The sequence below is a fragment of the Mustela lutreola genome, chromosome 5 (genome assembly GCF_030435805.1).
Source record: "Mustela lutreola isolate mMusLut2 chromosome 5, mMusLut2.pri, whole genome shotgun sequence".
Classification (NCBI taxonomy): Eukaryota; Metazoa; Chordata; class Mammalia; order Carnivora; family Mustelidae; genus Mustela; species Mustela lutreola.
The window spans coordinates 72715364-72740905 of NC_081294.1; the positions used below are offsets into that span (position 1 = coordinate 72715364).

Consider the following 25542-nt stretch of genomic DNA (forward strand, 5'->3'; position numbering starts at 1 on the left):
GAGCAATGCCAGGTCACACACCTAGCCTGAGGACCCAGCATGAAGTAGGTGTATTTTTCCAACTATGTCTGGGGACCCCCAATATTAGAATCACCAAGAGATGCTTCTTTTTAAAAATGCAGATTTCATTTATTCATATATGCTCTTATATTCATAGATTATCTCAGGAAAGACACATAAGATATTGTTTGCCACATGGGGAAGGGAACTAGGTGACTGGGGTACAGGGGTTGGGGTGATTTGTTCACTTTATATCCCTTTCTACCTTTTGAATTTCAATCCATATGAATATATTACATATTCAAAGAATGTTTTACTTTGGGACACCTGGGTGGCTCAGTTGGTTAAGTGTCTGCCTTCGGCTCAGGTCATGATCCCAGGGTCCTTGCTTCAAGCCCTGCATCGGGCTCCCTGCCCCGTGGGGAGCCTGCTTCCTCCTCTCCCCCTGCTGCTCCCCCTGCTTGTGCTCTCTATCTCTGTTAAATGAATAAATCTTCTGAAAAAAATGTTTCGAAAAATAAATTGGCATCAAGTCAAGAAAAATGCAGATTCCTGGGTCCGCACTTGAGCTAATGAATCCGATTTCCTGGTGGCAGGTTTTTCTGCCTTTTAAACAAATTCTCCAAGAGATTCTTAAGCCCAGGGTAAGTTGAGAAACCTGTGTAAGTAGGTAGGGTCTCAGTGATGAATTACTGCTAAGAAAGGGCCACCAGTGTCTGTCAAAGGTGACTCATTTAGCCCCACACTTTATGAATCAACCCTCTCCATCCTTCATACTGTTCTCTCAGGATGGACAAGGCTGTTACAGGACTGTCGGGTGCAGGCTGGTGACCACTTATCCCTCATTTATTCATAATAACCCACCCAGATCAGGAAGAACCAGCCCACCACAAGGTCCTCTAGGTGAGTAAGAGTGCAAGGAAAGGGTGGGGGGGTTCCTCTGGCTTCAAAGCTGGCCCCACGAAGGTCGAGGTCTTGTCCTAACTTCGGTCATTCTACACACCATGTGCTCAAAGCTCTTTATTCTACAGAGGGAGGAAATAAAATCAAAGAGAAAGGACATTCTCACTGTCACACAGCCACTGTGGAACAAGCTCCAGCCCCATTATGCTGCTGGACAACAACCCACATACTGAATTTTAGCTACAGCCCTCAAATGCCAGGAATATTTTCTGATTTACTACTGTTTCCGGCATACTACTTGCAAGGAAGCTAAAGGGCTCACATTCAAGTCCAGGTGGGAAAATCTGCTTTTTGTGGTAAATTCATTTCCAGAGATTATCTCCCTTTGTAAATTGAGTTTCGTTGCTGTCAGTTGTTCACAGGAGAATTCTTATGAGGACCAGCTCTCTCAGTGCTTCTGAAATGGGACTTTGCTACCCAGAATTCATTTCTCACTCCCTTTGTCAGGCACCTACCCGTGGGACAGACTGAACTCTGGAGGTGTGTTCAAACCCGTAGGACTGCATATAAGCTAAGAAGTAATCCAGTCCCCATGAGATCTCTGACCTTCCTTCTTCCTTTTTCCAAAATCTAAGCCTTCCATCTAAAAATCAGACTACCTTAATACTCCAGAAAAGAGAGGGCTGAATGCAAAGAAAAAAGTCAAATTCTTGGATCTTGATTTGCAAAATGAACTCTTAAAATAGATGGACTCTTTAGAGCAAGAAGATCTTTTGGACCACTGAAATCCCAGGAGGCTGAAGGACTCAAATCTTAAACTGCATACCAGCAACAGCAGAGTTAGGACAAAGAAGGTATGATGATACCAGAACCAATTTTCCAAAAGGATAGGGGTGGGAAAAAAATTGCAGCAAAGAGAGCATTGCGGTTAACTCTTGGCGGGGTGGGGGGGGCACAGTCTCTGAGAAAGGCCTCTCTCCCACCCCCTCTTCCCCATCCTCTCTGTGCAGGGATAGGGAGAGCTTAGGAACCCCAGAAAGGTTTGTAGGCTCTGAGAGTAGAGAGAATCTATGCCTTAGTCTATGAGAAAAGTCTAAAGTCTTCTATTATGAGAAAATATGGGATCAGTTAAATAGAAAAGGCAGCTGGGTGTGCCTAGGCAGGTGGCCTGAAAGTGTCTCAGGCTCATACCTAATATGTAGGGATCTCAGTGTCCCTCTAAATGTGTCCTAAAGCCCTAAAACATCATGGCAATTGCTCAAAGAGGGAACAGATGGCAAAGAAGGGGCTAGTGCAATGTAGTCAAGGGAACTTGGTGGACCTAGATGAACCTACACCATCCAAGCCAGAAGCCACACACAAATGCAGCCATCTGTGGGCACAGCAGAAACCAAGGATGACAGCTCACAAGGGGCCAGGATGAGGTGTGCCTGCGTCCCAGGGCCAGTACAGGAGTATGGATGATGACTGAAGATGGGACAACTTCCAACTCTCACCTCCCACTCCATGCCATGACCGCATTAGCTCTGCAGGATGGAGCTCTGACTAGAGAGAAGAGGGACAAGAACCCTCGATGTGATTGAGTGTACCCCTGCAATGCCTGATCATACACTCACTTGACTGACTGTGCCAGGAAGTAAGCACATTGTCATTTCTGCCATCCAATAGAACAGATGAACAGAAAGTAAAAAAATAAAAGACCTATCATTTTGGCATACCCATGTTTTCTGACTTTCAAATTACGTATGGGGGCACCTGGGTGGCTCAGTCATTAAGCAACTGCCTTTAGCTCGGGTCATGATCCCAGGGTCCTGGGATTGACCCCTGCATCGGGCTCCTTGCTCAGTGGGGAGCCTGCTTCTCCCTCTCACTCCCCCTGCTGTGTTCCCTCTCTCACTGTCTCTCTCTCTCTGTCAAATGAAAAATTTTTAAAAACATATAAAATAAAATAATGTGTGGTCACAGGTGCACAAGGATCCTGCAGACCCTGTGCTTCTCGCTTGCTGCCCACATCCTGTGTCATCGGGAAGGGCAAGTGGTTTCCTCTTTGTAGCCTCAAACTTTTTATCTGTAGGATGGGGCTTATCTCAGTACCTGCTTCACAGGATTTTTGTGCAAATTATTTGAGTCACAAGGAGAGCCAAACTTAATAGCTTGGCCACACCAAGTACTTGGTAAGGATGCAGAACAATTGCTGGTGGGAGTGCAGGCTGGTAGACCAGAAGACTGCCAGTGTCTACGAAAGCTAAACCATACATATACCCAGTGGCTCAGTCATTTCAATTATAGACAAATACCCAACAGGGATACATTCTAACATGCACCAAAAAATATGTTTAAGGGATGCCTGGGTGGTTCAGTTGGTTAAGCGGCTGACTTCAGCTCTGATCATGATTCCAGTGTCCTGGGATCGAGTGCCACATCAGGTTCTTTGCTTGACAGGGAGCCTGCTTCTCCTCCTGCCTCTGCCTGCCACTCTGCCTGCCTGTGCACCCTCTCTCTCTCTGACTCTTTCTCCCTGCAAATAAATAAATAAAATCTTTTAAAAATATATGTTTAAGAATGTTTACAGCAACTTTAATAGAAAAAGCCAGGAATAACAAATCCATCAACTGTAAATTAAAAAACCCCCTCGTGCATTCACCCAGTGGAAGAGTAAACAGCAAGAAAAAAGAAACTCCTGGCCCCAACAACAGCATGGATGAATCTCATAGATGTAATGTTGAACAAAAGAAGCTTGATGCAGGAGTACTTACCGTCTGAGTGCACTGAAACAAAGATTGAAAACAGCCAAAAACTAATGTAGAGAAGATAGCATAGTAGTTACTTGCCACAGAGGAGGCAAGCTTCTGGGATGCTAGAAATTCTCTGATCTTGATCCAGGTGATAGTGCATGAGTGTGCCCATATATAAAAATTCACTGAGCAGTACTCATATTTGTGCACTGCATACTAGTAATTTATCAAGTTTTTATCAATAGGGAGGCATACAATGTGAGAATGTATGTTGCATGTTCAGCATGGTGCCAGTGTTAATTTCTCAAGGAATTAAGTTTTTGAGCTGCTGTAGCCTCTCCTTTCACATGGTTGTCCAACCCTTCACAGCCAAGGCTGGAGGAGCAATACAAGATGTTGGGAAAGAAGGTGAGAGATTGTTGCAAGGTTCCTCTGCACAGAGTGGACTCACCTGCCCAGGGCCCAAGAGTCCAACTGGGGCCTTGGACAAAGCTGCAGAGAGTGCCCTCTCTTCAGCTTCCTTGCTTCTACCTCAGCCAGCCAGTGCAGCGCCCTACTCTGGTAGGCTATGGACCCATCCTCGGGAAGCTGCTATGGAAGCTCTAGGCAAAAGTGGCATCCACACCTAAATGGAAGAGGAGAAAACCTCCTGACTCATATGTGTGCCCTACACCATCAGAGACCTGTGGGTTCCAGGCTGCACTGAAGGGTTATCAAACCAGAGTGGGCTTGCCCATGAAACTGAGACGGCTGATGTATGTAACATGTCCTAGGCCACACAGCAGGAGTGTGGGGAGGTGGGATTGAACCACGGATGAATCAAAGGTTCCCAGAAAAGCATGCGATACCTCTGTTCCAGCTCCCCCCGGGAGGGAAAGTCCATGGGGATACGTGGGCACCAAGATGGCTTCACAGTGCCCAGCAAAGTCAAGGACAGGGAGGTGGTCGCCCTATGATCTGGTCCTGGCCAGTCCCCAAGCACTGATTGGCTCTGGCCAGCAGATGGTGCCAGAGGGCCAGGAGTCAAGCAAACTCCTCACTGAGATGCCTCCAGAAGCTGCCCTCTCTACTCTCCAGGACAGAGTCCTGTCCAGAACCCTGGTGTGACCATCAGAAGCTGAATGCCAGTACAGCTTGACTATACACCCACAGTGTGACCCTGGAAGTAGCTTCCAGCCCTATAGGCCACAGCATCCCTCTGTGAAATCAAGGTCATATGCACAAGTCCTGTCAACAGGGGCCAGGTATGCTCAGTTAAATGCAGGGCTGTTTTATAGAGGAGAGCATCATGACAGGCATGTCCTACCATCTTTCACTATATCCTCCCTAGCGGAACCAGAGGACAGCAGCCCCAGTGTGGCATCTGAAGCCCAGCACATGGGCAAAAACCACAAGAGAAGGCAATCTGGAGCGGTCCACAGCCCAGCCTGCCAACTGGCTACCCATGGAGCTCCAGGCCTGACCCTGAGATGCTGAACATTCCAGGAGCCAGACTTGGGGAGATACCAATGAGGGGAAGGCAAGTATAACTTGCTTTTTATATTTTATATTTTTATTTTTTGAAAGAGAGGAGGGGCAGAGGGAGAGAGAGAATTTTAAGCAAGTTCCACATGCAGGACAGAGTCCAGTGTGGGGCTCAATCTCACAGACCTGAGATCGTGACCTGGCCTAAAATCAAGAGTCAGATGCTTAACTGAGCCACCCAGGCACCCCAACAAGTATGACTTTAATATCTCTTACAAACCAAGGGCTAGTTTGTGAATTTTGGGAAAGACTAGTTAGGAAGGCCTGTTTGCCTAGGGGCCACTGAATGGCAAGGTCGTCCTCTGGAGAATCTCTTGAGTACAGGCCCAACCCATGACTGGAAAGCTACCAGAGTGCTCTGTGTCAATCAACCTGTCCATGAATATTTACCTAGTAAGAGAAAGAGAGAGGACTTTGGTGTTGGGGGGTCTGTCTTCTAGTGGGTAAGATACGATAAGCACACACAAATAAGAGAATGTTAAATAGATTAAGTATTGTGAGGAAAATAAATGCTGATATAGAAAGTGAAGTGGGGGAAGGCAGGGGCAGCACTACATGTAAGCAGAAACCTGCCGAAGAAGCCACCAGCCATGGAAAGAAGTGAGACAGCTATTCAAGGAGATGCAAAGTGCAAAGCCTCTGAGTTAAGAATGAACTTGGTATGTTCCAGGAACATCAAGGCCAGCATCATCAGAGCTTAATGGGCGGAGAGTGAAATGCAATGAAGACAAGGACCAAAGCATGAGACTTTTCAGGGAAGGCACAGGAAAGTTGGATTTTATTGTTTGTATTTAGCAGTCTCAGAGAACGAAGGGTAAGCAGCAAGTAGCCTGATCTGAACGACGGTTTAGAAAGATTGTTCTGTGACTGTGTGGAGCATGTAGTTGGTAGGAAGAAGGGAAGTAGTAAGATCTGTCAGGAGGCTCGACCCAGGGCCGGGCCAGTGGAGTTGGAGAAAGATCGATGTGGAGGTGTATAGCTAATGGATTACAAGTGGAGGATAATTGCACGAATGGTGGTACTATTTACAGAGACAGGAAACACCAGGAGTTCGGGTGGGAGATCAGGACTTCAGCATGAGTTGCATATTAGACATTTGAGTCATGTCAAGGAGACAGTCGAAGTTGTAACTCTGGAGCTCAAGGGAGAACATGGGCTAGAAATAGACTTTTGGGACTCTTCAGCCTATAGATGGGATGAGATGAAATCATCTAGGTAGAATAGAGACAGAAACCTAAGCACTGGGTGACACTAACATTTACCAAAAGACTTGGGAAGTAGCAGTCAAAAAGACAGGAGGAAAACAAGCCTATCGAGTGTCATTGTAGACAAGGAAAGAAATAATTTCCAGGAAGTTGTTTTGGTCAATTGCCTCCAATGCCAAAAACAGATTTTTTTTTTTTTTTTTAAGAGTAGCCTTTATGCCCACCATGGGGTTGAACTGCTGACCTTGACAGCAAGAGCCACATGCGTGGGGCACCTGGGTGGTTAAGCATCCAGTTCCTGGTTGCAGCTCAGGTCGCGACCACGGGGCTGTGTGATGGAGCCCAGCGTCAGGCTCCGTGCACAGCATGGAACCTGTTTAGGATTCTCTCTCACTCTCTCTCTCTGCCCCAACCTCCCACCCCAATGTTTCACTCTCTGAAATAAATAATCTTCTAAAAAAGAGAGAAAAGAGCCCCATACTCTACCAACTGAGCCAGCCAGGTGCCCTTAAAAACTGGAGTTTTTGAAAAGATTTTATTTATTCCAGAGAGAAAGAGAGAGACAGAACGATTGGTGGCAAGAGGGGGAGAAGCAGAGGAAGAAGGAGCAGACTCCCTGATGAGCCAGGGAGCCCGACCGGGGCTCTACCCCAGACCCCAGGATCATGACCTGAGCTGACGGCAGACATTGAACCAACTAAGCCACCCAGATGTCCCCAAACTATAATTTAATATGGTCAGAAAAATGTTTACTCCGCTTGGCAATGTAATAATAACCTTGATAAAGACACCTGTTTAAGTGGAGCAACGGGCCGAGAAGACAATGCAAGAGAACAGATTAACAGTTCTTCAAAGTTTTACCAAGAAGAGAGGCATAGAGAAGGCACAGATGCTTACAGGGCTGTGAGGTCAAAAGAGTTTGTTTTCAGGATTGAAGATACTGGTGCCCTGCTTGTATGCTGTTGGGAATAAGCCAATTGAGGTCAACATTACAGACTGAGCTGCAGAAACGTTGGTGGAGGTGGTGGCAGGAGGAAGAAAGTATAAATTGGCAAGGTCGTCGGGAGTTCTGGAGTTCGGGAGAGGAGGTGCTGGCAATTTGAGAAGAGACTACATGAATCATGGTCCTCCTGAAGCCTGAGAAGGAATCTCTGGAAGCAGAAGGGATTGTGTGGCAGTAACTACGGTTACTTAGGCATTTGGATAAATGAGTCCCTGCCAGTACAGTTGCATCCATTTCTCTGGCCATGTCCTGCTGCTCAGGTGCAGGCGTCAGACTCTGGACAGAAAATCCTAGCCTGGGGTACAGAAGGTTCCCATCCTGCAGCTTCCTGCTGCCCCCAAACTCCTCCCTACAGCAGGTAAAAGCAGAAATCTCTGGAGATGTCGTGCTGTGAGGGTCGGTGTTGCTCTACAAACTACAGTCTAGTTTTCTCTTTTAGAAGGCGGCTGACCTTGTGATAAATAGTGTCTGATACACTGCTGAAAACGGGTAGCTCCTTTTCATCCTTTGGGTCTCACCTCAATGTCACTTCCTTGGAAAACACCAGCCTCCTTACCAGCCCAGTCCGTGTGTTGTTAAATTTAAATAAAATTTATATAAACTGAAACATTTAAAAGCTACTACATCAATATGTATTATGCATCAGGGTGTGGTAAAAGGGTACCTCTTACAAGAGACTCTTTCGTCACAGGAAACAAGCCGGGGATGGATACAGGGGAAGGGGTGGGGGTGGGGTAACTGGGTGATGGGCATTAAGGAGGGCACACCATGGAGTGAGCACTGGGTATTCTCTAAGACTATTGAATCAGGACCTCTACCTCAGACACCAATAATACATTATATGTTAATTAACAGAATCAAAATTTTGAAGAATTTAAAAATAGGATACATCTTTTTACCTCCTTTCCTCATACCCTGCTTTATTTCTCATCATAGCACATTGTTCCTATCTGACTTTTGTATTTATCTCCCAGGAACGTAACCTCCACAAGGGCAGACACTTGGCGTTGGACACAACTGTATTTATATCCAGTGCCTACTAACACCTGGCATGTAACTGCTACTCAATAAGTAGTTAGTTGGGCACCTTTAAATCTGTTTTCTCCTGTTTGCCCTTTTAAAGGTTGTGATATTTGAAAAGGCTCCTGGCTAACATGGAGAAGTGCTCATGAGGAAACCCGGGACCACACACTTGGGATCGGGGCCTTATTCTACGCTTCCTCTTACCTACATGTCATACCGTTCTGTGTTTATGAAGACAGGACACAGCCCTCTGCTGCAATGAAAGTCAAAATGACTTCTAAGCCCTTGGAGACCATCTAGTCTCTTGTTTGACTCCAGAGAGACCACCAGCCACTACCCACACTCCCCAACCACGCAGTTCATCTGGTGCCTGGCAGTGGCTGACTTATCCATGGACATTACTCAGACACCAGGCAACATGTTTTCTTGGTGCACTGCTCTGCTCCCCGCTGCCACCCCCCCCCCCCCACCGCCCAGTGGAAGCAGCCCCTTACTACTCTCTGGCGCAGACAACTAAGCCCTCTTGCTAGAATCACATACCCCAGCCCCCACACTCTCGCTTTCCCCCTTTCTTCATATTCTTTTCGTGGATTTATTCCTACCTCTCATCTCCTCCTTCAACAAGTATTTCTGTCCTTTGCCTCAAGACTTGGAAAGCCCTGAAATTCTCTCACAAACAAGAGCCATGGAAGGTCGGGAGTCAGCAGGTCCCGGAGTCCTAAGGTTTTTAAATGCAAAGACTGGTTCCTGCTGACCCAAGACACCAGGCCACACAATGAATGGACTTAGGACTCAGGTGTGTCATTCATCCAGCTACCACCTCCCCCTCCCTCCTGCCAGGAACTCAGAGGAGAGCCAAAGCAGAGCCTGGATCTGGCAAAGTTGATCCAGCAAAGCTGGTGAGGGCGGGAAAGGCTTCCTGTGCCTGTAAGATGAAGGCACAGAACATAGCAGGGTGGCCACTCGTCCCAGTTTGAGGATGGAAAGCCCTGCTTAAGTCCCAGACAAACCAAGACAAGTGGTCACCCAGTATTGGAACTGGGCCCAATTAAGACCACACTCAAAAAGCCTGGCGAGTTACCTTAGTTTTGCCTCCCTGTTTAACATTAAATTACTTCAGGGACCCAGCATACTTTGCACCAACTCACTACTAGTTACTTGTAAAATAATGGTGGTCACACTATTCAAGATGTTAAAATTGAAAGAGATGTGTGAGAGCGTTTGCTACCATGTTTTAAAAAGTTAACGAGCACCCACACGCAAAGCTAATCTAAGTTGCCTCAAAGGAGGCAATTTACATTACACGATTATGAGGCATGATGATCACTCTACAAACAGGTAGGCTTGTATGCTAGTATATATGCCTATGGAGGTACCCATAAACCATTTTTTAAAAATTTTATTTGACAGAGAGAGAGCATGAGCAGGGGGAGCAACAGGCAGAGAGAGAGGGAGAAGCAGGCCCCCACTGAGCAGGGAGCCCAATGCAGGGCTCAATTCCAGAACCCTGGGATCATGACCTGAGCCGAAGACACTTAACCCACTGAGCCACCCAGGCGCCCCTTCCTTTCTGTTTTTAATATATTTGCCAATCCAAGGCAAATGTGAAAATTCTTTTACTCTCAGGAATAGGCTGTAGTGTGAGGTGCTGAGTTGAAAATTATCTTCTCGATCAGCCTCAGCAACTTCAAAATGTGGTTTATGTAAATGTCCTTGAGACACACTAGTGAAGTCATTCCATTAGCTCCAGGAATGCAGTGACCAGGATACTTGACTTGGGCCAACCTCAACAGGGCCAGAGTGCAAACCCTCCCTTGCCATGCTTCCCAAAGAGCCTGGCACATACTCAACTTCTAGAAGCAGGGGTCAGACAGAAAAAGTCATTTTCTCAGGAACCAAAAGCTGTGGAGGGTTTTGCCTACCCTTCAAAGGGTGCTAAATACTTATCTCACAGCAAAGGAAAAAGAGAACTCTAATGCTTTCTCTAAGTATGGGATTCTGGGGCAGATGCCTGAATAGCTCTACCTTCTCTACTGTTTTAAACTGTTGAGACAGTAAAATGATCCATGTAAATGCCTGGCACATGGGAAATGCTATGTTAGACATGATTCATCATTAGCTATTTCTGCCACTTCAGTCTGATTTTCCAATACCTACTGTTCTTCCAAGTCATTCTGGATTCAACTACTGTCTTTACGTTAAGTAATGGTCATTCCAGCACTCTCCTCATTCACAGATGCTGAGAGCATCAGAACCCTAAACTAGTTCAGAATGTCAGCTGTCACTATAAGATTTTTACATTGAGATTATATATTTCAGAAGCCAAACATCACTTACCCCACATTCTTGTAACATACCTAATGATGTAAGCTCTCTGCCATTCAGGTTGATAGAAATGTTCAAGTGCTTTTTTTTAAAAAAATATTTTATTTATTTATTTGACACAGAGAGATCACAAGTAGGCAGAGCGACAGGCAGAGGGAGGGGGAAGCAGGCTCTCTGCTGAGCAGGGAGCCTGATGTGGGGCTCGATCCCAGGATCCTGGGACCATGACCCGAGTCAAAGGCAGCTGCTCAACCGGCTGAGCCACCCAGGTGCCCCTGTTCAAGTGCTTTTAAAAGGTGGCTTCAACAAATACTCTTGTGAAGATCGGCAAGTCATCTAGTCACATTTCTGGCCCTGTTTTTAAAATCTGGCTTCTGGGGCACGTGGCCAGTTCAGTCGGAACATGTGACTCATTCTCTTGGGGTTTTGAGTTTGAGCCCTACATGGGGTATAAAGATTACTTAAATAAATAAACTTTAAAAATAAAATCCTGGCTTCTGATTTCTAGAACAGGGTTATTTTTCCTAGGATGTGACGTTAAGTTGGAAACACCAAAAGGCCTATGATACAATCAAGATTTTTTTAAAGTAATCTCTACACTCAACCTTGGGCTCAAACTTACAACCCCAAGATCAAGTCACATGCTCTACCCACTAAGCCAGCCAGGTGCTCCACCGAACATGGGGCTTAACTCCTGCCCTGAAAATCAGAAATTGAATGTGAACCAGCCAAGAACCCCTCAAGATTGTTTTAAAGATATCCAGGGACACCTGGGGGGGGCTCAGTCAGTTAAGCATCCGTCTTCAGTTCAGGTCACTTTGCCAGGGTCCTGGGACCAAACCCCGTGTAAGGCTCCCTGCTCAGCTGGGGAGCCTCCCTCTCCCTCTGCCTGCCACTCCCCTGGCCTGTGCTCTCTCTTCCTCTGACACATCTTTCAAAAAAAACAACCACCCAAAGCTAAGGGCAAAATATGTTGTAGCAGCACCAGGCAAAGAAGGTATAATCAGATCTCTTATCACCTTGACCTCTTCAAAGTCATGAGAGGTATTGCACTGCCACCCCAAAGATCTTGATTCGAATGTGCCAGCCCTTTACAACCAACTCCAGTGTGGCTATGGGGAGGTAGTGGTGAGCTGGGGTTTGTCTGTCTTTGTGGTCTACTTTTAGTCACAGATCACTGAAAGATTAAAATAAAAACGGTAGTTTTTTGTCTAACAGAGATTAATCACCCTTCTTTTGTATGATTCTGGGAAACAAACGTATGCTCAAAATCAGTTTATATAGCTTCTCCAACTCCTCTGGCCTGCTGCATTCAAAACACCTCCCAGACCCTTACTACTGCTGGCAAGGTACTTGAAAGGAAAGCTGGAACCAACGCAGGAAAGGCTTTTTCTACAGGTGTTATATTTCACTGTACCCCATAACCTGGCTTTTTCCCTGAGACATATTTGGACACAGCTGACCTTGGGAGTCAGGAGGCCTCCCCCTTGACCAGGCCGACAAAAACCTACCTACCAGCCTTTGCCCCTGCCCTAGTACTATGCCATGCTGAAGCAGTTCTGGATCTACTGTATAAGCGTAAACCAAATTAGAGCAGAGTCTTCTTACAGCTCCGAAGGTATGCTAAGCCTTGAGGTAGGGCACTCAGCGGAGTCTGGCATTCCCAATGGCTTTCACTGAACCTTTCACTTAGGTCTTCGTGACTCCAGAGCAAGCAGTCTTTTAACTCTCCTTTCTATCACAATTCTGGTCTTTGACTTCCACCAATGGGCCCTAGACCTGCTGGCAGCCACAGCTTACCGTTACACTAGGGAATGTCCGCTAACCATCTTTGAAGAACACAACTGGTACTGTCCATAGAAGCCTAAATGGACTTTCCCAATGACAATACTCTGGGGATGGGTAAGGCTATCTCTAGAGGGACTGCCAAGGGGTCTAAGTAGCAAAATGAGCTGCATGTTGCATTATTAGTACCCTTTCAGGGAAAGAAAACTCCAACAGCCCATCTACTCATCCCAAACCTGTTGAGGATACGAACTACTTGAACAAGTAAACTTCAGCCATGAGCTCTACAGAACTGATGGGTACCAGAGGGGAGTCGGGTCAGGGGACTGGTAAAATTGGTGAAGGGGACTGAGAATACACTTATTCTGAGGAGCACTGAGTAATATACAGAACTGCTCAATCACTAAATTGTACACCTCAAACTAATACAACACTGTATGTTAACTATATTGGAATTAAAACAAAACCTTCAGCCATGAGAATTTGTGTTTTGCCTTAAAGAAAAAGAAGACATGGCCTCTTCCCAGCATTTACTATCTATCTCTATTACCCTCTGGGAGAGAGATTCTGGTCCAGCTGACAGGAATCACATATCTAGGGTTTTCTGCTCAGTCCTCTTAACTCTTCATTACCACTGATCTCTACGAGTTCAACTTTTAAACAAATTTCTGTATTATGAATACTCATAATCCATATTTTCTTTCCCTTCAATTTATATACCAGCTGAGAAACACGAACGTATTTATAGGACAGCACTAGGACTGCAACAGTGCCATTTCAGCAACACCCCATTTTTGTCTAGATGGCAGTATCTGTATAAATATACAGAATAAAAAGGAGAAATATACTCATAGTCCTAAGACATAAGCTTAAACAAAAATTGAAACAAGAATGGAGATCATCAGGAATGCCCAAAATAATGCACCCATAACCTTCATAAAAACAAACGTACAACTGTGAAGGGAAAAAACCCAAGTTAAACAGAAGAGTTTACAAAACCCAGAAATATGTCAAAGAATGTGAGAAAAAAAAAAAAGTTGTGGCTAATGGGAACAGAATCCACTACAAAGCAAACAAGACCATCACTAAACTTTAAGGCCTATTTCTAGGAACACATTACGGTTTTTTGAAAACTAAGGGACTACAGGATACAGGATAGAACTCTCTGTTGAAACAGAGTCACAGGGTATGCTTTATTTACCAAAACTTACAACCACCACCAATCACCACAAAAGTCAGTTTTCCTAAATTTGTAGCTGGTATACTGAACAGTGAGTCTTAAATCTAAATGTAAATTAAAATTACTTGGGAAACTTAAAAACACCTATGCCTGGATATGCCTCCAATTTAAGCCAGAATCTCTGTGGGCATCAACGCTGAGAAACACTGAAATAACCAGCTTTATCCTACTAATCTAAAGTTAAGTCTTTCTGAAAAATATTAACTATGCTTGCATTTAAAACATTTACTGCTAGCAAGAAAAGGAAAGAAGTCATCTACGTTTGCTAAGAATATTCCATCTAAGAAATGAGCACACCATTTACCCATTTCATTTTACCCTTCGAAGTTCCAAAGCAACTTCTCCAAGTTATCAGTATGGAAATCTCAAAGCACTCATTTTCAATTGATGTCTGATTTTTTTTTAAGAAAAGCTTTTTAAAAATTAATTATAAAAATTATTTTTAATGTTACTAATTGAGAAATCAGCAACAGCAATTATCTATTTTTAAAGGGAAATTACTATACTTACCAAAGCATTTTTTTAAAAACTTACTTCATTATCAGGTAGGTTATTAATACTTTCTAGTTGAGAAGGTTCAAATTCTGGAAACTGTTCTAAACCCAAGCCATTTTGGCCACAATCCTTTTCTGCTAACCACAAGAATTAGAGAATTTGTACACCTGAAGGATAGTACCACATGTTGATTAGAAGAAAGGCATTCTTTCAAATCAGTTGTTACCACAGGACCTGAAAAACAGCTGCTCGGTATCTAGATCACTTGGACCCTGGGTTAAAACTAACTCACACTGATGTATTATTTGTTCAAAAAGAAGGGCATAAAATGAGAAAGCAGAAACACAAATAGATATTTCTTACGGAAGCATAAAATAAAATGGAATGGAAACATGTAGAAAAACAGTGTTTTTTGTTTTGGACCATCAACTCCACAAGCCACCAAAAATACTGTCGATTAGGTCCAAGGAGAGATAAAAAGAAAAAGACCTTTTTTTTTAAAAAAAAAAAAATGTAAGTGTATACGTGCGTTATTTTCCTAAAGCATCTTAGATATGAAAAAACTTCCTTATCAGTTCCAAATTCAACACAATACAAAGCAAAGGAACTTTTATTACTACATTCACACAAGTAATGATTAAGTGCCCTGAAGTTTACCCTGATAGCTGAAGATTACCAAATATTAGTTTCCACAGAAGAACTGTTTTAACTTTCTAATCCTAATCAAAGGAGAAAATGGTGGGAGGAAACTCAGTAAGTGCTTAGCACTGCCACTTCATTTCAAATGCCATTTTTGTCCTTGGGTGAATGCATATTACACCAAACCATGATCTAGCAATAGTTTTCTATTTGGTTTAACTAGTAGCATTTAAAGAGCTTAATACAGGACAATACTTTAACAGCTTTTTTATCTGAGACAAAGTTAACTCTAAGATAACATGACAAGCAATATACAAAATCTGTCCATCATTTTTTTGAGTCCATCTAACATACAGAGCAATATGGTATTTATAACCAGAAACTGCACTGAGAAGTAGACATATTAGTTTTTCAAGGTCTACCTGAAAACATGATGTTTTATTAAAAGAAAAACCAAAACACTTAAATCTCAAGTTCTATGGTTTTATAGTCCAGTCTTACTGAAGTTGCAGATTTCCTTTCTTGCAGACAAGGTAATATGCAGGAAGAACCCCACAAAGAGCACGCGGGCTCTCTGACAAATTGTACTATCTGGATTACAAATAAGTCTTGAAAATCTTCTGAAGAATGTCAAGGAGTTGCCATAGAGATTATATAGTGACCTTGATTTTATTTTTCTTTACCTAGAATTCTATAAATTCTAAAATTTATCAATTGATGTATCTTTTAAATAAACAGCACCAGTCTTGCCCATTGATACAATTAAAATTTGACTTTCTCAGTTCTTAGTTCACAAGTTTATTATGAAAAACACTGCAGTGCTCTTGTGCAGTAACATCGTCTTATAGGAGGGGGAAAAAACAGTTCTCTTCAAAACAACTCACCAGGTTCTGACAATAACAAAGAACAACATGAGGCTGAGATTTGAGAAGGGAAATAAACTGAGTGCAGACAAATCATACAATTAAATTAAACGGTATCCCTGAAAATAAACAAAACGATTTCAAAACTCACGGGTAGAGGGGAGGCCTTGGTACTTATTTTTAAAAATGTTCATTAAGCTCCAATGATTGTTTGCTGCTATCCTTATCTACAGTCATGCTGAGTAAAGCTATAGCTAAATGGAAGTTAAATTGTATTCACGAGGTGTTAATGTTTACATCTTATTATCTGCAGTCTCTCAGAGAAAGCAAAAGTAACTACAAATAGCGCTATGCCAGAAACTGGTTTCTTGACCAACAATGTCGCTTCAGCATGCAATGAACTGGTTCATTCTAAAGTGGTCACGGCTGTTGATGACAAGAGGCTTTGTATTTTTATATGGCACATCTTTTGGTCCGTGTGAAAACAAGTTTTTTTTTTTGAATGTTAACTATTCTCTGACACTTTGGAGTTACTGTTGCTCTTCCCATTTCCATTAGGTCAATTTATGGTTCATGGCAATACTGTACAAGTTTAAAATTTCATTACAGGAAGTAGTCTGGAGTACGACGAGTAACATGTGGCTCGCCTCTGCGAGGTGCTGGGTCGAACTGCAAGCTGAAACACAAAACATATTTTTTTTTAATACTCCATGTATCAGTGTACTGACAATCAAGAACATTGTTCTTTCAAACTTTACAATTTTGCCTATACAATTTCAGCTTGCCTTTAATGGAAGAGAACCCTATTTGTAGCCTAATCATCCAGTCTTCTAGCTGCGTGTCTCCTCAGAGCGAAGGCAAACTTCAGATAATTTTTTAAGACAAAAATTTTATACATCAGGATTCCTTCTAAGATTATTTAAAAGAAGGGTTCTACCAAATAAATAAAATTTAAAGAGCCCAATGTACTTGTATTCTCAACCCTACGATATATTTTATTAACCCCACAATAAAAACATGTTTAGAAGATAAAATCCTAATAATTCACACAGGTGCCTATACAGAACAAGTTTTTAATTGATGAATTTCAACATATCCTAAGTCTGTTCAAAAGGGGCACCCAGGTGGCTCAGTCAGTTAAGCATCTGACTCTTGGTTTCAGCTTAGATCATGATCTCAGGGTCATGAAACTGAACCCCACACTGGGCTTTGTGCTCAGCATGGAATCTGCCTGAGATTCTCTCCCTCTTCCTCTGCCCTCCCCGAACTCATGGTCTCTAATAAGATCTAAAAACAACAACATGGAAACATAAAAATCAAACTGGAATCTGGATATAGCATGAGCCCTTCAACTCTTAAACTTCCCTTTCCAGCTATACAGTGTGACTCAACCACAAAAGCAGCCAACTACTTAGGTGTAAATACTTACAAAGAGTATTTTAGAGTATCATCAAGTTCCATGATTGCAGCTTGATTACCACAACGATAACAATAGTTTGGAGCACTGAAAATCGTTACTACATTTCGGTCGTGGCACCAGTTATATCCCTACAAGGAAAAGAAAGGTGATAAAAACCTGTTTTACTCCCTTATTTACACAACTAAATGTGACTCAAAAAAAACCCCTTCCAAAAGGCTTATTTTAATAATTTTCTACTCTGTACAACTTAAAAAAAAAAAAATACATGAATTTTTCCTGAATTGCAGAACTAGATTATAAATAGAAAAGACACTAAAAAAACACCAATCACCAAAGAATAAAGTGTTTCTTCTACATCTGGCCTTCTGTGAATAGCAGTATCTCATCAGCTTCCCACTGCAGTGGCCTTGAATATAATCCAAGAGTGAGTATACAGGCATTCCTTGCAGATGCAGATAAAATACTCCTCAAGACCAAAACCACATTAATTCTCTCAGTCAGAGGTGAAGGTCCCCAAGTCAATCACTGCCTCGGTACCAAGAAAATAGGCCTCTAGAACTCCAGCCTCATTCTAAGTCCATGTGAATACACGAGTTACTTTTTAAGTCCTGTACACAAATACTGTTCCCTATCTTTAACAAAGTCATACTTTTTAAAATAATCACAATTGTTATTAGTATTAATCTAAGTAGGACCCTAATTTTGTAAGTGTGCTAATCAACATCTTATTTCCCTTTCAGTTTCTTCTTTAAAATTACCTATAATCCTACCATTCAAAGGACCACTGAAACATTCTGGTATTTCATCTCAATCTCTCTTCCATACATACACATGTTAAACACATGAAATAAACAAAACTGAGATAAAAAACGTTACAATGCCTCTCCCCTGAACCTTATTCTCCCAGGCTTAAATCCAAAGCTCTACCCAGTCATTAAGAATTCTCTGAAAAACATGTCAACTATGAAACTCATTATGATCAAAAGCTTGAGATTTTAATTCTAATGTGCATCTACTGTAAAGGCTCAGGCTACAACAGGAAATTCACTGGAAGGGATAAATGGAGTATCCTCATTAATATCATTAATTAGCACACCCCACCAGAAAAACACTTACTAGTATCTTCCTTCATTACATTTATTTAAAAAGCAAATCAGATTTCAGAGACAAGAACATACCTCCATCACCAGCTGGTGAGCTCTGGACACCAATGTGAGGCCATTGGCATGATTAAATGTTTCAGAAATGTCTTGCCCAAAAGTGTAACCAGCTCCTCGAGGAGATATACCCCAACCACCACGATCATCTGGATCTGACCACAGCAAGTCACACATTGGACCCTAAAAAGCAAGTTAAGTTTTAAAGTGCCTCTTACAAAAATGATTTGAGTATTTCATCAGAGGGAGCACCCTATGAAGTCACACTTTGAGTGGTGTTTGCTAAACAAAGTTTAAGGTTTGTTTTAAAGTCAAGTATCTCGTCAAATAAATAAACTATTTCCAAATATTTTTAAAGGCGTATTGGGGCGCCTGGGTGGCTCAGTCAGTTGAGTGGCTGACTTTGGCTCAAGTCATGATCCTGGGGTCCTAGGATCGAGCCCCATGTCGGGCTCCCAACTCAGCGGGAAGTCTGTCTCTTCCTCTGCCCCTCACTCTGCTCCTGCTCTCCCTCTCTCTCTGTCAAATAAATAAAATCTTAAAAAAAAAAAAAAAAAAAAGACATATCCTAGATCAGTCAGCCCCAAGAGCAGTAAGTCCTATAGTATGCAAAATTCAATGTCAGACAATATAGACAAGTATTTAAGGCAGAGGCTCTGAAGACAACAACAGAGATTCTAGGCCCAGTCCCAAAGGTGTTGTGATCTTGACAAGTTTCTTAATACCAGCTTCTAAAGAAAGAGGTTGTTGACAAGAGTGTTCATACCACATAGGGTCATTTTTGAGCATTAAAGGAGAGAACACATATAAGAAAGTAAGTTACGGGGGCGCCTGGGTGGCTCAGTGGGTTAAAGCCTCTGCTTTCAGCACAGGTCATGATCCCAGGGTCCTGGGATGGAGCCCCACTTCGGGCTCTCTGGTCAGCGGGGGAGCCTGCTTCCCACCCCGCCCCCCGCCTGCCTGCCTCTCTGTCTACTTGTGATCTCTTTCAAGTGAATAAATAAAATCTTTAAAAAAAAAAAAAAAAAAGGTTATAATAAAATTTTTTCCTCTGAAAGGTTTTCTGAAAAGATTTCATTACCAAATAAAAGTCAATACCTCATTAAAAAAAAAAAAAAAAAAAGTCAATACCTCATGAGGAACTTCTTGTAGGCGATCAAGTGCTCTGATGTGATCCAGTGTATCTATGGATGGTGAGAGGCCACCATGTAGACAGAATATCTGGAAAGAGTGGTTTACATAGAAGAAACTTTGAACATTCTGGACTAAGCTGCAACAGCAGCCCACATCACTTGGTGTTGACTTGTCTTTCTGTATTCTACCAGAACCAGGCTTGTCTCAGCAGGGGCAGTCTTTCTTCCAACCAACTCCAACCTAGTGAATACACTCCCTTTCTCCCAGATAACATTTCTCTCACCTTAACCTCAGCATAAACTATTATCTTTCTCATAGAATTTTTTTGCCATGTCTTCTGTACACTCTTCTACGTGGACTAGTAAATAGCTAATTATATCTCTAAGACTCATCCAGAAACAACTGAGAGGATGGATGGGCCACATCTTCCATCCCTGTTGTCCCAACATACAGTTCAGTGTTTAATACAAAGGTGGCATTTTAGAAGTCTAGAAGAGAAGTAGGGGTGGAAAAATGAGTGGCACCTAAACATCAGGAGAGCAGATTCATGAAAATAACCAGCAATGTAAGTTTTAGGAAGGCCTACATACCTGCCCATCCACCAAGGCAGTGAGAGGAAGATAGTCAAAAAGATCTGTAAAATATTTCCAAACATTTGCATTTCCATATTTCCTTAAACACTCATCATAGAAACCATATACTTGTGTGATCTGTCTGCTCTCATGATTTCCTCGAAGAATGGTGATGCGCTCACGGTAACGAACCTGAAACAACAAAACAGACAACAATATGAATACGTGGCTCCTTTAAAGACTAAATGACAATTCAGCAAACTTCCGACAGGAAAAGCCAGAGTTCCAATTTTGGTGGTGGGGGGGGGAAATCCCGTGCTCCCAAACACTGAAATGAAACCCCACATCTACAGACATCTGTCCGTGGAGAACCGGCAAACCCCATCTCAACTACAATCAAACTCCTGCTACTACCAACTTTATATTTATACTAAGCATAATCAACAGTCACAGAACTCCATGAAATTTCTTCTACAGTTAGGTGACTTTGAGTAAACGTCTAGGTATGCAATAACCATAATAATTACTTTAGAACCTTTCCATCAGTCCAAAACTATCCCCTGTGGGGGCCGTCCCAACTCCTACTCCCAGCAACCATTTATTTACTTTGTCTTTTCCATATTTCCTTAAACCTTCATCATAGAAACTGTATTTGTGTGATGCCTGGTCTCATGATTTCCTCTTCTGAGACCTTTTTGTAAAATTTCATATAAATGGATTAGCACAAGATACAGTCTTTCGTGTGTCTGGCTTTATTCACTTAGCAGAATATTTCTGGGGCTCATCTGAATAAGTATCAGTGGATCCTTATTGTTCCATTTTATTGCTGCACAGTATCCTGTTGAATGGCTATACCACATTTTTTTTCTTTATTCACCAGTAGGAGGAACATTTGAATGGCTTACAGGTTTTGAGTATTATGAATATGTTGCTATGGTCTTCTTGCCTATAAGTTTTTGTACAGACAAACAATACTCTTTCACTTCCCTTGGGTATATTCCTAGTCCAATATAACTTGCTGGGTATAAATATGGGTATAATGTTTTAATCTCTCCACAAACTAACACTTGGTATTATCAGCCTTACTAATGATAGTCTTTCTAATGGTTATGACTAACTTTAATTTGCATTTCCATGATAATTAATAATTTTGAGCATCTTTTCATGTGCTTATTGACTATTCATGTATCTTCTTGGATGAAATACCTCTTCAAGTATTTTGTCCATTTTTAATGTCTTCTTACTGAATTATAAATAGGTTTTTATTTTATGAACACAAGTACTTTTTTCTTAGTGATATACTTTGAGAAACAAAAATAAATCTTAATTTTGATGAAGTCCAATATAACAATCTTAATGGATTGTACTTTTCATATCATATCTTAGAAATCACTGCCTAACCCAGAGTTACAAATATTTTCTCCTATGCTTTATTCTAGAAGTTTCATAGCTTTAGCTTTTACATTTAGGCCTCTGATTTTGATCCATTTGTATGGTATGAGGTATCTAAGTCCATCTTTTTTTTGTATACGGATATCCAACCATCCTTGGCACTACTTACTGAAGTTTCCTTCCCCCAATTCCCCCCATTAGTGTGTAAGGGCTGCCACAGCTAAAGTAGAACAAATGGGCAGTTCAAACAACAAAAATTAATTTCCTCACAGTTCTTGAGCCTGGAAGTCCAGATCAAAGTGTGAGCAGGGTTAGTTTCTGCTGAAGGCTTGTCTCCTTGGCTAACAAAAGGTCATCTTCTCCATGTTTCTTATAATCTTCCCTCTGTATCTGCGTCTTAATGTCTTCTTATAGGGACACCAGTCATATGAAATTAGGGCTCACCCGTATAACTTCATTTTACCTCAATTACCTGTTAAAGGCCCTATCACCAAATACAGCCACATTCTAGAGGTACTGGGGGTTAAGACTTGAACATATGAATATGGGATATGGGGAGGTATATGCAGCTCAATTCAGCCCCATAACCTTTAAATATAAATTCTTAAAGGCAGCATATTCATTCTTCTGCTAATCTTTGGGATTCAACCTGGGCTTTAAGTACAAATTAGCTTGCAAGGTTGTTTTCATATTATCTAGAGAAACTTTCCATCATTTAATCCAACTGCTTCGTTTGCAGATGCAGAACTTAGAACTGCCTCCAAAAATGTTTTGTAGCATGTTACACGATTCAGAATAGTAGCTTCATGAACAAATACATTACATATTACCTAAAATTCAGCTCTTGCCAAAACCTATCTTACCACTTCTGCAGTATTAGAGGTTTCTGGCAGTCCATTTATCATTGTGAACATTCTTTAATAAAATCTCCCCCAAAGGTAAAATCACTTTCTTTCCAAGGAAAGGCAGAAAGCCTGCCATTCTAAAAACTAGTGACCACTACTGTGTCTCATTTTCAGATCTTCATACAATCCCTTACAGCTATGATTGGTATAAAGCAACTTGCTTTAATTATCATTCCTATTGTTCTAGGCTGTCAAAGTTTTAATGGCTCCAACTATTCCAGAGAGAAATCATAATTTAGATATTCACTTTTGTTGGATTATATTTAAATCAATTCTTTATCTAGTATTAAACATAATGCTGAAATTAATATTTTCACACAAATAAAGCTCTTTCCTTCTTTCTTCTTGAATTTCTTCTTCAGTAAAAATCTAATTATAGTATTACTATGCCCTAAGATGTAAACATCCTGACATTTAGTATCTTTTATTTCAAAAGCATCTAGAAAGGTAATTATACAACCTCCCCATGCCCTGATTAAATGAAGAAACATTTTTATTGGACCAGCCTTCTAACATTTCTCAAGTAACTTGAATAAGAATAACCTTTTAACTTTCATTCAGAATGAAGACAGGCGTATGATTTTTAAGTCCAAAACCTAAATACTGCATTCCTAAATATGGAATTTTATTCTAAAACGTAACATTCAGAGAAAAATCACAAATCACCAGGGTGAGGGGGGGAGATGGACACCAAAACTGAGAGGGGAGAGAGAGAGAAAAAAAAAAGAAAACCCAGTACAAAATGACCCCAAACAAAATCGAAATTACCTTAAGAGCTACAAGCAGAGTAACTGTTTCAACTGAATAATATCCTCTGTCAACATAATCTCCCATAAACAAGTAGTTTGTATCTGGCGATTTGCCACCAATTCTAAACAGTTCCATGAGATCATGAAATTGCCCATGTACATCTCCACAGACGGTGACTGGACATCGAACCTCCTGCACATTGGATTCTTTTGTCAGGATTTCTTTAGCCTACAAATGGAAATAAAATAAACCAATACATGTGTCATTAAACAACATTAAAGAAGATGTTTACTTAAACATAGCATAGATTGAAGAGCAGACTTAGTGTAAGATGAAATCGTAGGCATCGATAATTCCATTAAAGAGCGCAAGATACAGGCAGATTCCATCTACTGGTTATGCCATTCCTGATACTTAGAAAAAACAGGTGTCAAGATGTATAATTCCATTCCACTAATCACTATCAGTTTTTAGGCCTATTAGTTGCCATCTAACTAAATGCTAAAATAGTTCATTATGAGCAGCCATATAAGAATATTGAAAATGGAACAAGACATTCAGATACCTAGTTCCTTAGCTTTAAACTTCTACTTATAATATGCTGGCACTCCAGTATTCCAAGATGTGAAGAAAGGTTTCTAATTTCTGCTTAACTGGTTTTTTTGGGGGGAGGGATGGTGGGGGGAACAACAGATAAAAATTGCACCTGCATTTTTATACTTTTAATGCTAAAAATACAAACTTTTTGTTCTACAACTGTAACTATTCGATATACATGGTTTCTATAAAGTTGTTTGGTAGCATATGCATTCCCTCATATAATCACAAATTCATACATTACTTTTTTTTTTAAAGATTTTATTTATTTATTTGACAGAGATAGATCACAAATAGGCAGAGAGGCAGGCAAAGAGGGAGAGAGGAGGAAGTAGGCTCCCTGCTGAGCAGAGAGCCTGATTCGGGGCTCGACCCCAGAACCCTGAGATCATGACCTGAGCTGAAGGCAGAGGCTTAACCCACTGAGCCACCCAGGCGCCCCCATACATTACTTTTTAAGGGCAGCATAACATTTCACTCAATCAAAAGCCTATCAGTCATTCAGCATGCATTTACTGATCATTTACCTTACCCCCAAAACCAAGTGCACTGAAGAACACCATTTACTTGCTCATCATCTGAGTGATAACAATGTCCCAGGCCTTGTGCTAGCCACTGGAGACCAGAGCATACAAGATGGGTCAATGGAGACAGGGGACCACAAATAAGAAACCAAGCAACAAAGTACAGGCTACGTTAAGTGATAAAAGGAACAAAGCAAATGGTGGAGACCCATTTAAATAAGACATCAAAACGAACAAGACAGCCCATAAAAGCACAGTGCAGCACCAGCAGCAGACAATAAAATGATCAGGTCAAGTGCTAAGACATGCTAGAGTAAGCAGAGTGTTTCAGGATCACAAACTGGGACAGCTAAGAAAACTGCCTCAGGTCAAAGAATGGGTGGGACTCAATTACAGGAAGGGAATGCCAGTAGGAAATGGGAGGAGGTGCAACATAGGCAAAAATGTGATCATGTGTATAAATTCTCAGGAAGAGGAGAAGATCTACATGGCTGAAGCATACCACTTAGTGCAGAGAAAAGGGTCTACTGGGGTAGGTTCAGGGTGAACCAGCTATCCTGGTTTTAGTGCTCAAAGTCTGGCATCCTAAGAACTATCTCAGTTGTGCTCAAGTAAACCAATAATAGCTGGTCACCCCAGGGAGGATACAAGGAGGAGAACAGGGCATGGACACAGACTGAAGAACAAGTCTAATCAAAGCACTTTTAGAAGAAAGATCCCCTACTGGAAAACTTGATGACTGAATTTAAGATTCCAGAGGTAGGCCTATACATGTGGATATCTGAGACAGAGTAGAGCTTAAAGGCCACTAGTATTCAGTGACCAATCCACCAACAAATCTTGCCTAGTCTCCCTCCAAAACATATCTCAAATCAATCTGTTTTTATCTTTTTTGCTACTACCCCGGTCCAAGCCACCATTACTTCACCTGTATTATGATGCTAGTCTCCATACTGAACTCCCTGCTTCCATTCTTTCTGCCTCCTATCTATTTTCCACCTAAATATCCAAGTTAAGAGCTAAAACTGTTCACCAGGTTCCTTTAATTCACCACTGCATACACAACACCTCAGTAGGGCAATGTGTTAGATATAAAAGGCATTTAATATCTGTTTGCTGAATGAATCTAGAACTTATTTATATGGTGGTACTGGTTAAATCATCTTCAGGGAAAGCCATGGATGTCTCTCAGGACATCAAAGTACAGGCCTGGAAAATGGTACCAAGTTCTCTGGAGAATGAAGAAATAACAGGTGACAGTAATAAGGAAAGGTGCCTGGATATCTAGGTAGATAAAATAAGCCCCCAAAACAGGGAATTTTTATCCTAGAGGAAGGCAGCATCCATCTAC

The 25542-nt window shown here is 41.7% G+C and overlaps 1 protein-coding gene across 2 annotated transcripts in view; it reads right to left on the reverse strand.

The window, feature by feature from the left end:
- Positions 1-14820: 14820 nt before the first annotated feature.
- Positions 14821-25542, reverse strand: part of LOC131832042 (serine/threonine-protein phosphatase 2A catalytic subunit alpha isoform) — a 135654-nt gene continuing 124932 nt past the window's right edge. For both annotated transcript variants that reach the window (XM_059174584.1, XM_059174583.1), the window contains 6 exons: positions 23089-23298; positions 20042-20215; positions 19449-19538; positions 18339-18500; positions 17170-17288; positions 14821-16416 (listed from right to left, as the gene is read on the reverse strand). In XM_059174584.1, coding sequence (XP_059030567.1) covers positions 16344-16416; positions 17170-17288; positions 18339-18500; positions 19449-19538; positions 20042-20215; positions 23089-23298 — 828 coding nt within the window. In that variant the 3' untranslated portion in view covers positions 14821-16343. The remainder of the gene's footprint in view (positions 16417-17169; positions 17289-18338; positions 18501-19448; positions 19539-20041; positions 20216-23088; positions 23299-25542) is intronic.